The 14,695-nt window shown below is 37.8% G+C and overlaps 1 protein-coding gene across 1 annotated transcript in view; it reads left to right on the top strand.

The window, feature by feature from the left end:
* Positions 1-14,695, top strand: part of Lrp1b (LDL receptor related protein 1B) — a 1,720,116-nt gene that overhangs the window by 1,148,615 nt on the left and 556,806 nt on the right. Inside the window, exons 24-27 of the mRNA XM_075985306.1 lie at positions 1,639-1,836; positions 3,200-3,404; positions 11,653-11,817; positions 12,074-12,318. Coding sequence (XP_075841421.1) covers positions 1,639-1,836; positions 3,200-3,404; positions 11,653-11,817; positions 12,074-12,318 — 813 coding nt within the window. The remainder of the gene's footprint in view (positions 1-1,638; positions 1,837-3,199; positions 3,405-11,652; positions 11,818-12,073; positions 12,319-14,695) is intronic.

Genomic DNA, 14,695 nt, shown 5'->3' on the forward strand with positions numbered 1-14,695 from the left:
TTTTTTTCGGATCTGAGCTATACTATTTACCAGGGAGCTCCTCATCTATTCCAGTAACTCAAAGATTTGGTCCCCCCCCCTTTTTTTTAATTTGTAATTTTCTTTACTTATTTGTTCTAGATCCTCTACTCATAATATTTGAATTCTAATATTCTACCTCCTGCTCAATTCATTATACTTGTAAGACATTCCCTATTTTCTAGTTGGGTTGTTAGCTTTTACAATTTTACTTACAAATCTGGATTTCATCATCAGTTCCATCAATGTTAGGTTTTCTTATTAGATTATCAGCTAACATGCCAAGAAAATAGAAAACATTCAAGTATCACAGGTGTGAGAAGCTTTCTTGTATTCTTACATCAGAATACTTTCATCAAGTGTATACAAACTCAAGAAGCAACCCACACTAGTATCTTGTATAATGGAATATACAATTTTCAATTATTTTAAAGTTCAAGTTAAAAACAAACTTCTTTTTTGGTATCAAAATTCTGAAATCAGTATGTATGTTTTATTAATTCTATAGGAATATTTTGAACATTCACACACACCCCAAACTCATCTCCTAACTAGGCCCTCCACCCTCCCATTCTATCTCATCCAGCTTTGAGATTTCTTCTTTCTTTCCTTCCTTCTTCCCTTTCTTCTTCCTTCCTTCCTTCCTTCCTTCCTTCCTTCCTTCCTTCCTTCCTTTCTTCCTTCCTTCCTTCCTTCCTTCCTTCCTTCCTTCCTTCCTTCCTTCCTAACTTTCTTTCTTTCTTTCTTCCTTTCTCAGTCCTCCCCTTCCTTCCACTCTTCTTTCCTTCCTTCTTTCTTTGTTTCTTCATCCAGTTTGTATTGTCCAGCTAGTCTTGGGACTGGAGACTGTGCTGGCACTTAGTCTACCTACCAGTGATTTATATCCCTAAACATAGTGGACTCTCCTTCACTTCAGCTAGTAGGAGAGATTCATGCCTACTTTCCCTCCTCCTTGTTGGAATTTTTCTGACTGGGGCTCACTTAGGTCTTGCACATGCTGTCTCAATTTTTGTAGGTTCATATGTACAACTACCCTGTTGTGTCTGGGTCTGGCAAACCCTGTTTCCTTAATGTTCAACCAGATTTGACTTGTATAATTTCTCTGTTTCCTCTTCTACATGATAATGAATATTGTTGGGAGGGGTGTGATATACCCATTCCATTTATGGCTGAGCACTGCAAAATCTCTCTCTCTTTTTTTTTTTTTTTGTTTTTTGTTTTTTGTTTTTCGAGACAGGGTGCAAAATTTCTTATTCCCTAAATATTGACTACTTTTTTCTTTGGGGGTTTGTCTCTGTATTAATTGCTATCTGTTGTAAGGAGACACTCTCTGATAAAGGTTGAGAGAGTCTCTGACCTAGGGGTATAACAATAAGTAGTTACGAATCATTTTAATATGTCCATTCAGCAGACTAACAGAATCAGGTACTTGCCTAGGGTTTATGACCTTACTAGCTATGAGTTCACAGGACCTTTAACAATGGCTGATATGGTTTCCTTCTGACAGAGTGGGCCTTTGATCCAATCAGAAACTTAATAAATTGAATTTTATCTAGAGCATTTTAATTTGTGTCAAGTAAAAGTGTTTTCTAAATTTGATTAAAATACATTTATCTGCAGATCCTTTTGAAGCATTCATCATATTTTCTATACGCCATGAGATTCGGAGGATAGATCTGCATAAAGGAGACTACAGCCTACTTGTTCCCGGACTGAGAAACACCATAGCACTTGATTTTCACTTCAATCAAAGTTTACTTTATTGGACAGATGTTGTGGAGGACAGAATATACAGGGGCAAACTTTCAGAGAATGGAGGTATGTGTATTGAAGTTTCGCTGAATGATGAATTTAGCTTTTGAATAGCAATATATAATATCAGAAAAGATTTTGATTAATCTTTGACTGTGAGCATTCTCCGTATGTGTAAAAACAGAAGACTAGGTACACATATGAAGATATGCTAGGGGAGAGAAGTGGCCAGGCCCAGCTTATTTATCTATTGCCTTTCATTGGATTTTTCTGAGAGTTATAAAGAATAAGATGTGTTTCCTATGAGAAAAAGAAAAGATTGATTTCTAGGTTCTAGTAATTGGATTTGGGAGTAAAAGTGGCTCATTTTTATTTGGATAACACTCTTCAACATAATTCAAAGAAATAATGAAAATGCTTTTTCAAATATACGAACTGTTTTTTGCATAATTAAACTTATCTCTTCTATCTCATAAGCAGCAGGTACCTTTTTAGATGGAGCTGTGTGCACGTCACTTGTAAATATTGCTTTCTTTGTGGCTTTGCAATTGTAAGTGCTGTCAAATGATTAATTTTCTTGGAAACACCTTTGTAATTTCAAAATTGGTAATGCTTATCACAATACAGCTAAAATATTAAAAATACCTCCTATGACTCATGTTCATGTAGTGACTAAAAATAGTGACTTTAGAGAAGAGGTTTGCTAATGATAAAGTTTATAATGAAAACCACTGACATTGTCATGAAATACAATGAATATGCCATTAGAAAGGGGCTGAAAAATTATTTTTTTTAATTCTGAAAGAAATTAAATAGTAGATCACTAAGAAATTTGATAGATGTTATCCATCTTCTGAGTTTTATGCAACTCATGCTAACAATTTTTCCTCTTAAATGCATCTTTCTGATCCGCTACCAGGTTCTTGGCACAGTGAATAGGTTGACCGTGACTTAGGACTTAAGTTTGCTGAGGTTATATATGAAAATAATGTGATTTTTCTATGATATCTAACTAAGGCAGAAAGAGGTGTAATTCTTAAGCACAATGCATGTTGATCCAAGAAGTCATTTTTCTTTACTTCTCCCTTTGAAGGACAGACTTTAAATTAAAATTTCTCATGCTATCCCCCTGACTTTATTGTTTTAATAAGTCTCTTCTTCTGCCAGGAAAACCCCAAACAAGAAGCAACTTCTTTGCAGCCTCTGATTGCTATTACTTTAGTGTTTTATAAAATCCTTGAAGAGTTTTGGGGAGTGAAAACTTCTGTCAGGAAGAACAAGTACAATAACTATTGACATCAGATTTCTTTGTTAGGTTTTCCACCAGGGCCTTCAAATTGACATGCTTTGGACTATGACCACAAGTGGGCTTGTCTCCTGTACCTTTTTGAATAGCTGTACGTGTTTGTTTTCTTTCTTTTTTTAACAGGTGTCAGTGCCATCGAAGTGGTTGTGGAACATGGCTTGGCTACTCCGGAAGGCCTTACAGTTGACTGGATAGCAGGCAACATATACTGGATAGACAGCAATCTTGACCAAATTGAAGTATCTAAGCTCGATGGTTCTCTGAGAGCTACGCTGATAGCAGGAGCCATGGAGCATCCCAGGGCCATTGCACTGGACCCAAGATACGGGTGAGAAGCTTAACTTTTACAGGTTCTCCTTGTTGTAGAACTGCTCCTCCAATTTACAGTTCTAAGTGAGGAGGTGAAGTGCTTACTTCATGCATTGAAGAGCTTCTGTCTGTGCAGCTGTGTATGCCGGTATAGTAGCATAGCATCAGATGTGAGGACATAGGCAGAAGTTTGGTTACAGAGTTCCTTACTTCAGACATTTTCTGCTGCAGAATATATTTTTATATTAAATATGGGCAGGAAGTACTATTGGAAGAGTTTGAAGCTCTTATCAAAAGCAGTAATTTAGAGAATCTCTCTCTGCTCTGCCAGAGAGATTCTATAATTTTTCCTAATGGCTAAAAACCCCAGGGGCCAGTCTTTGTTCTGAATAGTCACAGATTCTAACCAACTCACCCTTTATTTATTTTGCAAGTTCTTGAGTCAATTGAAAAGAAAATTGAAACAGGCTTAAAGGAGTGGAGCAGTGAGATGCTCACTACTGGGAAGTTTTGAGACACAGAAGATCTGATTCTGGAAAACAATGTTAAATTCTGACTGACTTGGGCTGTTGTCTGCTTTGTTCCCTGTGTGCTCATTTTTTAAGCAGCAGAAGAAAAACAGCAGACTTAGAAGCCACGAGTTCTAATTCCTGCAGAGTTGCTTGCTGTAGCTGGAGGCTGCTTGTTCATTTCCCAGCAGCCCAGATTCCCAAAATAATCACACAGAAACTATATTATTTACAATACTCTTTGACCAATAGCTTAAGCATATTGCTAACTAGCTCTTACATCAAGAATTAATGTATTTTTGTTATTTTATATTTTACCACGAGACTCATGGCCTACCAGCAAGGTTCCAGTTGGCAGCTCAGGTTTTATTCCTCTGGCAACTACATGGCATCTCCTTGACCCTGCCTATTCTCTCCCTCTCTCTCTCTCTCTCTCTCTCTCTCTCTCTCTCTCTCTCTCTCTCTCTCTCTCTCTGAGAGAGTGATATCTATTAGTCTGGCTATATTCTGTTAAGTCATTGGCCGAAAGCAGCTTCTTTATTCATTAACCAATAAAAGCAACACATATACAGTACTTCCCACACCAACTTGCTCTCTTGGAGAAATAAAATGTGTGACCTCTTAGATTTCAGTTTTGTTTGAATAGAAGGGATTACATACTGGAAGGAACTATGCAGCCAACACAAGAGACCATCTTTCGATTCCTGTGAATTATTTATTTCCCTGGGAATGAGCTTGTAAATTGTCAGGTCTGCAAAATACTTTAAATAGGATATTTTTGGCTCTACATCTTAAAATCAAAGTTTAGAAGTTCCCAGTGGGAGCTGTGGAGCCTAGGGGAAGCAGAATGGGAGTCTGAGGAAACTAGCTGACCCCCACCTTGATGTTGTCATGTTTCCCTCCCACATTCGGCTGCTGCTGTGTTCTTTCCCCAGGAAGTAAACACCAGTAGATCAGGAGATGCTTTTCCTTTCCCTGAGTTTAAACACTCCATTTAAGGTGTGAACAGCTTGCCTAGAGAGGCGATGTTATATTAACAACTTCAACAACAGGGTTTGTCTTCTTTGTGTTTTCAAACTTGTTTTGAATCCATCACAAGTACTTCAAATATTGGGGAATTTTCCTTGAAATCCTAGATTTTTGGCTTTTTTTTTTTTCAAAGTTGGAAGAGCTTTGATGGATGAGCTGAGAGAAAACATTTATATTAGTTCAGAGGTGTGTGAAGCACAATTATTAAAAACTCAGAGACAAAAATTGGGATTCAACCTGAAGATGCTAAAAGCAGCCAGCCACAGGCTCTTACATCGACCTCAGTCTGAAATGGTGATCCTGCCTCCAGGAATGCTGAATGAGAATGTGTCTGAGAGTTGTCTCCTCCCATTTTATAATCCCCTCTATTTTGGGGATTAAAGGCATGCACCACCCGGTTTCTATGGCAACTAGTGTAGCTACTGGGATTAAAGAAGTGTGTTACCACTGCCTGGCTGTTAGGCTGACCAGTGTGGCTGTTTTACTCTCCCAATACCCAGGCGAGCTTTATTTATTAAAATATCATGAAATGCCACTACTGGTGTGCTCTCTAGTCTACAGTCTGCTTTCCACACCTTTTTTAGCTACTGGAATAGCAACTCATCTAAAGAGTCCTGTGAAGTTAAATAAGGAAGGCTCTTATTTTTTTTTAACAATGTGCCCTCCAAACATAAGCAGATTGGTGACCTTTTCTCTTTGCCACCCACAAAATTTCCAGCTCATTTTTACCACCATGACCCTAGTGATGGGAATCTCCCTCCCATCTTGCCTGCCTTAGTTGTACAAACAATAAACCTCCATTGGCTACTTTCTGCATAACAGAATGTGATATGTTGGATCAAGATACACTCATAGCATGCATCCCATCATGAAGAAGAAAATGAGAGTACGTCTCAAGGAACAGATTGAAAGAAAGAGGCAAACACAAACAGGGAAGGGAAGTTGTAGAGACTGTGTGTATAGTCAATTTGAAAGAGATCTCCTGCCCTAAGCATTGTATTGGCAGGAAGGAAGATAAACTTATTTAGTTGTCTCCGTTCTGTTGTTAGTGTTAGTGGTTTGCTTGTTTGCTTTCCTCGAAATATCCAATTTGAAAAGAAGAAAATGAAACAGAAATACAAAGTTTTTTTGTGAAAAAGAAACACAAAAAACTAAGTGAAAATTCTAAAAGGTATTTCTTTCGCTGATGGGCTCCTCTGAGAGTTTAATGCTGATAGAGAAAGTTAGTGTATGTGCACCAGAACCTATAAAACCTCTCCAAGAGGTGCATGCGTGGTGGTGGGGAGGCTTCAAAAGTACTCCAGATATGAATACTCTATTCCACTAAATTCGGCTAGCACATTGTGAAGTTAATTAATATACTCAAAGCACTAATGGGTAGCTAAAAAGTTATATAAAACAGGTAGGAAACAGTATGTCTCAAACTGTTTCTGGCATTAACGATGGAAGGACAGATGATGATTTCACTTCTTACTCCTGTGAGAACTAGCTGAAAGATTTGGCTCACAGGATTTGGGAGTTTTTTTTTTTTACTTAAAGTTATTAAATGAAATAATGGAATAGTTTTCATGAGAATTCATTTGACCATCTTAAAGCACAACCATAGCAATTGCGTATTAATCCAAATGTTTAAATAGTGCTAGCCTTATTGAATATTTTAGTGAAGCTTTCTGATATTATTTTAAAAATTAAATTGTTAGTATGGTAGAGTGAAAGCAAAAAAACAAAATGCACACATATAGCATATACAACATAGACACAAACACAGGTCAATGCTCACACACAATATATACAATGCCAACACACACATATACACTCATACTTACACACAGGATATACAAATACACACATGCACGTATACACAGCATACACAACACGCACACACATATATGCACTCATTCACAAGGTATATATAAAATATTCACACACTTACACCAAAGGAACATATACATTCATAAAGACATATACATACTCAAGCTCACTGCAATGTCAAACTAATCAGAAGTATTAACAACGTAAGTAAAATTACTTGTACTTAGTTTATCATTTGAGTGTTATCTAAAAGAGAAATTACCCTTTACTTCTCAAGAGTTTCGTGAAATATAAGGAAATTCTGAGCTTATACCGATAAGAGCTCCAAAATTTAAACTTATTTTTAAACTTTTTATTTTAGAACAACTTTCCTGGATTTATTGAGAACTATGCCTTGAATAAATAATTTTATATTTTCTATTAAATCAAAAGCTTTCTCATGACAAGAAAATTTATTTCAATGCCTGAGGTCTATTACAGCTCTTAGAGCATAGAAAGGTGCCCAAGAAATGCTTGTTAAACAGATGTATGCCTTTGAGCTGGCTTTGTTTACATACCACCTTGAAGAACTCAAATTATATAGAGAAGAATGAACCAGTAATACCATAAATTTTGTTTACAATCACAAATGAAAACAAAGATGTGTCACTAGCTGCTTTGTTTGCTCAATGTGTCAGAGAAAACAAACAAACGATTGTCATAGCGTCAGTCCAATAAAACATGATTATTTCCTGTGCACTTCCTGAAGCTATAGATGACAGAAACGCACAGCAATACAAGATGCTTCAGAAGCACACAATCACTGACCTTCATTGTGCATTGTGCAAGGCAGTGACCTTCACCCCACATTTCTAGCATTCTAGTAACAAGCTATTCTAAGATGGTCACGTGGCTTTTAGGGAAGGGCCATTTTTCTTTTTTCCTTCCATTCTATTTTAAGTTGAACTCATTGTTGAAGAGCCCTGGAGGAGAACGTGAACTTCTGAAACACGGAGCTCCTTACTGGGGAATGACCAGCAGTTTTGAATGTGCAGAATCCTCCAATGTCCTTGAGCTTCACCAAGGTCATGCTGCCTTCTTACAGGGAAACTTGTTTCCTCCTCCATTGTTCACATTTACTTTTCAGGTAATTGATGTCAACTGTAAACAAAGCATTGGTAAAAGTGGAACCAGCCATTGTGAACATTAGTGAGGCAATTATATTATATTTTTTTTTCTGGGAATACTCTAAATTATAGTAATCTCTTCCCATTGGTAGTTTTAAAAGGCAAAGATAACCTCTTTTTTTTTGGAAAAATCTTTTCCTTTCACCTTTTTCAACTTGACCTGACAGATTTGTCTACAGCAGTCCCAGTTGTTCATGGTCTACTGCCCAACTTAATCTGAAAACAGAAACTGCACACAGACACACAAATAGTCCATAGTTTCTCTTTAAAAAGGAAATGTGGCTGAACATCTCTGACTTACACAAAGATCCACTCTTCCTGTACTTGAGGAACTCAAGCAATCATTGTAATATTAACACATTTTTACCATTTTTAAAAAAGAATGCCAATAAAAGTGATGTTGTTAAAACACCACCCTGCAAAATTCACAAAAGAGAGCTGAGAACTTTATGAAGCTATGATCCTGATATCAACCGTGAATGTCAGTTGTGTTAACTGTGTTGTGGCAAGGTTAAGTATACTTTGAAGGCAACAGTTTTTAGAACATATTCTTCTACAGAAAGTAACTAAAGTCTCCCACTAAAATTGATGGAAGTGTAATATCACAGTAATCTCTACAGGAGAAACACACACACATACAAGAATTATTAATGACCAAATGAAGGCAGGCATCGCCTGTGTGCAAATGTCACAGAAATCTCTCTCATCCTTTATTCTCTACTAGAAACATGTTTGATAGTTTATAGTGTCTCTTAAAGTGAACCTAATCATATGCCCTTCAAAGCAAGAAATAAACAAGTGTACAAACAAACACAGAAAATAAAAACCAAGAACAAATAAGCAACAACAAAAAAGACCTTACCTTAAAGGGAATAGAAAAAGAGATTGTTTTGTCAGGAGCAAAACATGACTGATAATTCACAGACTTTTTATAGTAACAACAAAGAAAGCCACAAATCAAGGCACTTTTCAAATATATTAGAGGAAACATGTTAGGTATGTTAATCAAGACAGTGTGAACTCTGCTTTAAGATCAAGATGCTATCTGACAACACTCTTTATTTTGATTGGTGGAAAAAACTAGGTTCTTTGTGGTTAGCATATTTCAAAAGAGGTTTTGGTAACCGTTAAGATGGCAGGCCCCACACAGAGAAGGTCCAGAAATGGTTAGTGTCAGAACCTGATCCAAGCTTGGAACACATGAGAATGCTAAATGCTTGTAAGAATACTCCAAGAAAACGAGATAAGAGTCTTGTGATCTCAGTTTCTTCAAAGCACAAACTCATTCTTGGAGTGTGTTTTCTTCTCCCAGGTGTAGTGGATAGGACGGTGCTTCCTTCAGCTGTTCATATTCATATGCATCTATGTGTCACATGTTGCTTGTCCTTGTGATTGGACAGTTTACTCAGGTGACTCTTTTTAACCCTCAGAGTGTAAATTGTCTGATGCTCTGAATAAAGTTGGCCATTGCATGAGACTTCAGTTGGCGTCAATTTTAGGCCCTGTTCTCCCAGATTCACGCTGCCAACTGGAGCAATAACAGTTAATAGGGTAGAGATAGCTCAAGAGAAATTGTTGGGATGCAGGCCTGCAACATTTTATCCTCTCCAGCTGTTTCACTGTAGGGTATACCAGCCGCATATTAATGAAGCTTTGTCCCATATTCTGATTAATACGACATATTTAAAAATTATGTATTCTGGGGCTGGAGATATGGCTCTTCCAAGGTACCCAGGTTCAGTTCCCAGCACTCACATGGTGATTCACAACTCTCTATAACTCTAGTACCAGTGGACCTGGCACCCTCACATAGACATAAATGCAGGCAAAACACCAATGCACATAGAAATTTAAAATTTGTTAATTTCTTTTACATTTTCCTGTAATATTAATCTCTATAAACATTATTCTCTATAATTAGTGTTGTTATTCAAAACAATGTTGTCTGTAAAATATTTTAATTTTTAAAAAGATCAAGAAATAAGTCCTTTTTTTATTTTTTATGGCTTTTTTTATTGATAAAAGGAGAATAAAAAAAATTTCCACCTCCTCCAAGCCTCCCATTTCCCTCCCCCTCCTCCCACTCTTCTCCCCCTCCTCCCACCCTTCTCCCCCTCCCCCCACTCCTCTCCCCCTCCCTCTCCAGTCCAAAGAGCAGTCAGGGTTCCCTGCCCAGTGGTAAGTCCTAGGTCCTCCCCCCTCCGCCTATATCAAGGAAGGTGAACATCCAAACTGGCTAGGCTCCCACCAAGCCAGCACATTAAGTAGGATCAAAACCCCATGCCATTGTCCTTGGCGTCTCATCAGCCCTCATTGTTCGCCATGTTCAGAGAGTCCAGTTTTATCCCATGCTATTTCGGTAACAGTCCCGCTGGCCTTGGTGAGCTTCCAGTAGATCAGCTCCACTGTCTCAGTGGGTGGGTGCACCCCTCGTGGTCCCGACTTCTTTGCTCATGTTCTCCCTCCTTCTGCTCCTCATTTGTCCTCTAGTACACTTTAATATTATTACTTTTTTGAGATATTTATATTTTAAAACTTTTATTAGACAAATGACCAAACACATAAAGTAAAACTAATTCCATGATAAACTCAATTGCACCTATTTCTCAGCTTTAGTAATTATCAAGTTATCTTATCCCCTAGGGTGATATTGTTTACAATTCTTCTTTCCCAAATATCAAATATTTCCCTGGCAAAACAACAAGCAACTTGATGTTTTTTTTTTAATAGAAATCTTCCCATCAGCATATCTGTGAAAATCCCCAGAAGCTGTTGAGGATTTTAAAAGAATTTTACTATGAGGTACTGAGAAACATATTGTTCACAGAAATAAAAAATGAAACTCGCACATCTAAAAGAAACAAACAGTAGATTATTCTGGAGCCATTTTAAGTGAACACAGCCCCTACTTCATTGTCCAATGTATAACCAGTTTTATGAAGTTTTATATTTTGTATAACAAAGAGAGTCAAATCTCAAGGTAAGTTTAAAAGACATTGGTGAGGTCATCAGAGCTGTAGACATAAAAATATGGCAGAAGCTTTTCTACAGGACATCAGATGATGTATGATGATGTCTTTGGCTTTGGAAGACTGAAAACAAGGGGTCTGTTAAGATATTCCCAAGGTGTTTGTGTATTAGTTACAGGCTGTTAGTTCTGACACAGAGTTGTCAAGGAATGACTGTTCTTGGGCATCGGAAACTAGCCCAAGGTACGGCAATTAGCTTTGTTCCTGGAACATCCCTTTCTCCACACATCCCTGTAGTTTTCATCAGTTGATCTGCAGACACTGCTTCTCATCAGGAGTCTGTGCTCACAATTATCCTCATGGTGTGATTGCTATTACCTCCTGTAAGTGAAATCCCCGAGAATTCCCGGTGTGTTATGCCTGCCCCCTTGCTGTGAGATTGCCTTGTTGTACTTTATGTTCCTCTCTGACCACACTGTTGAGCTTCAGGTCCTTTTCTGAGCCTGAAGCTGCCTCATTCTTTCCCCTATTGGAGTGTTCTGTGAGTAGGACACTGTACAAATACTACTCCTCATTACAATTTTCTTCAAAATCTTTCACAGGTTGTAATTCCATCTGCATGAACTTGCATGGTCTGTCTATTGCTATTGGACGCACTGGCTTAGAATGCGCATCCATTTCTCTTGCAACTTTTACTGAGGAAACTTCTCCCTGTGTAGTAGCCATGAGTTAAACATTGGGAATGAAGGAGTGAAACAATGGCATTATTTCTTTTTCTTCAGAATTCTTTTTTGGACCGACTGGGATGCCAACTTCCCTCGCATTGAATCTGCCTCTATGAGTGGTGCTGGGAGAAAAACCATCTATAAAGATATGAAAACAGGGGCGTGGCCGAATGGACTGACTGTGGACCACTTTGAAAAAAGGATAGTTTGGACAGACGCCAGGTTAAAAACATTTTTCTGTGCTTTCATTTACTTTCTCCAGATTTCTAACTGTATCGTTAAGTATTCTAATATATGGGCATCATGTATTGAGATCGTTATTTTGAGTTTTTTGCTGTTATTGTTGTCTGGCTTTAGAAAATATTACATATAATTCCATAGACTTAATTATTCTATCATTTGTCTGACTTGTATAAGTGTATCTACTGGACTCTGTCAGTGACTTTGATAAACCATTGGTGTACTGATGTTTCTCTAGGTCAGATGCTATTTATTCTGCCTTCTATGATGGAACAAACATGATAGAAATTATCAGAGGACATGAATACTTGTCACATCCCTTTGCTGTGTCTTTGTACGGGAGTGAGGTGTACTGGACAGACTGGAGGACCAACACGCTTGCTAAAGCCAACAAGTGGACAGGGCAGAATGTCAGTGTGATTCAGAAGACCAGTGCACAGCCATTCGATCTTCAGATATACCATCCCAGTCGACAGCCACAAGGTAGGTGCTTAGGACAAGTCAACCATCTGGGAACATTTCCATTTCCACATAAACTCTATGAGTGTAAAGAAAATGATGTAAGTTAACTGTTATTCTATGGTCCTGATAGTGCTTGCCTGTGTTAATTAGCTCTGGATTTTTCCACTTTGCTTTTTAAATTTCCTTCTTTAGAATATTATTCTTAGAAATTAAAGATTTTATACTGTCTTAAAATTTTGAATCACTGACATCATACCGACAAGAAAGTGTGGGAAGCTTTCTAAGACCTTTGAATTTGGAGCTGCAGAGACAGCTTAGGAGGTAAGAGCATATTCTGCTCTTGCAGAAGACCCAAGTTCAGGTTCTAGCATCTGTAACTGCAGCTTCAGAGGATCTGATACTTCTTCTGGCTTCCAGAGGTACTCACATGCATTCTCTCTCTCTCTCTCTCTCTCTCTCTCTCTCTCTCTCTCTCTCTCTCTCTCTCTGTCTCTCTCTCTGTCTCTCTCTCTCTCTGTCTCTCTCTCTGTCTCTCTCTCTGTCTCTCTCTCTCTGTCTCTCTCTCTGTCTCTCTCTCTGTCTCTCTCTGTCTCTCTCTCTCTCTCTCTCACACACACACACACACACACACACACACACACACACAAACTAACAAGTGACTAAAATAACTATTAAAGAACATTTTTATAAGATCTTTATATATAGAACCTCTTACATACTATGAAAGAAAACACCAAGGACCCAGAGTCTCCCTCTATTCATGGGCTTGCATATTGGGAGGTTGCAGGGAACTGTGTGGTAAAGCACAAGTCATGGGTGATGCTAGCTACTCTTTCCATGTAACTCACCTGATGGTTCAGTAGTAGTGATCCTTTGGGTTCTTTGGCTAGTACTTGCACATAATTTTTGACCTGAAGGCCCACGTGTCTTTTCTTGAATACCCTGGTCATCTGTCATAGCAGTAAGCAGCAACCTAACCTGCTACATTTCTTTCCCATTCTATGGGTTGTAACCTGCTGGATTTTCAGTCAGAGGTATAATGAAGAACTCATCTTTAAATAATAAAGCCACTTATGAGTGACTATAAATGATAATTGTCTTTCTGGGTCTGAGTTACCTCACTCAAAATGATGTTTTCTAGCTCCATCCATTTATCTGCAAATTTCAGAGAAAAATGTTTAGCTCAATAAAATCAATAAAACGAATAAAAATAAAAAAACAGATGTTACTGACCACAGAATATCCACATGAGAATAACAGACAACCCAGACATATTACTGCACTAAACAATTACTGGATCGCTTCTGTGATTTAATTTTTGTGGCTTTTTTCTAAGTTTTCATTTTGGAGACAATAAATCTTGCTAAGATTTGTGTTAAATACCTAAAAAAAAAAAAATACTTCCTTCAACATAACGCTCAGATCAGAGTATGCATGAAATGCATCCACATGACAAATTAGTTTGCTTTTAATAACTATGAAAATATTGCACAACTATACTTATGTCTCCACAACTGTAATATTAAGTAGGGATTGTGGTTTTTAGGTTTAGAGCTACTAAATTAATGATTATGAGAAATGGTTTTGTCTATGAACTGTGTCATGTCTCTCCGGTATAGTGGATCTACTCAGAAGCAAAAGACTCCACACATTACTTATTGAATGAGAAGGAATGATATTGTGGCACTTTTTCTTCTATGGAAAAGGAGTGGTTATTTGGTTGGAGAAAGGTGTTTTAGCAAGTGTACTTAAATAAAAATGTTTTATTTTTGACTTCGCTTACTTGCATACAATGGGGAATATTTTCTTCTGTGGATGTAATTTAAAGGATTCTCTCAGGACTCAGGAAATACAGTCTTTATATCCATTTAGAGAGTGGCAACTTGCTGTTTCCTAAATAAATTTCAGTTCGTTTTGAGTGATGGGGACATGTTCTCCTGCCTCCTGCCCCCGCTTGTATCACGAAGTGTCCAGGAATCACTATCTGCCTTGTTCATCTGCTTCAGTGAAGCAACCATTCAATGTTTCCAGAAGAAGACACAGGACATGGCCAGTATTTTGTTAATGTAAAGGGGGGAATTACAACAATCTGGTGACAGAGGCGCAGTATTCTCTCAGGGAAACAGCGGTCCCTCGTTTCTGGTGAATAACACTCTGAGGATCACAGTAGGATGTTCCCTTTTGAAACATAGGGCATTCACTGTCTATTAAAAGAGTGAAAAACAGATTTCACAAGTTACAGAAATGATGATTGCAAATACCTTGAGCTTCCCAGTGTTTCCAAGCAAGGAATTCAGACAAGCATTGACAGCAGTTCCCTTACAATCAACTACTCATTGTATTCACAAATTTCCAGTTCAGGTACTAGACTTAGAGGTTTTACAAATCTATTTGAGTT

Source organism: Microtus pennsylvanicus, chromosome 9 (genome assembly GCF_037038515.1).
Source record: "Microtus pennsylvanicus isolate mMicPen1 chromosome 9, mMicPen1.hap1, whole genome shotgun sequence".
Taxonomy (NCBI): Eukaryota; Metazoa; Chordata; class Mammalia; order Rodentia; family Cricetidae; genus Microtus; species Microtus pennsylvanicus.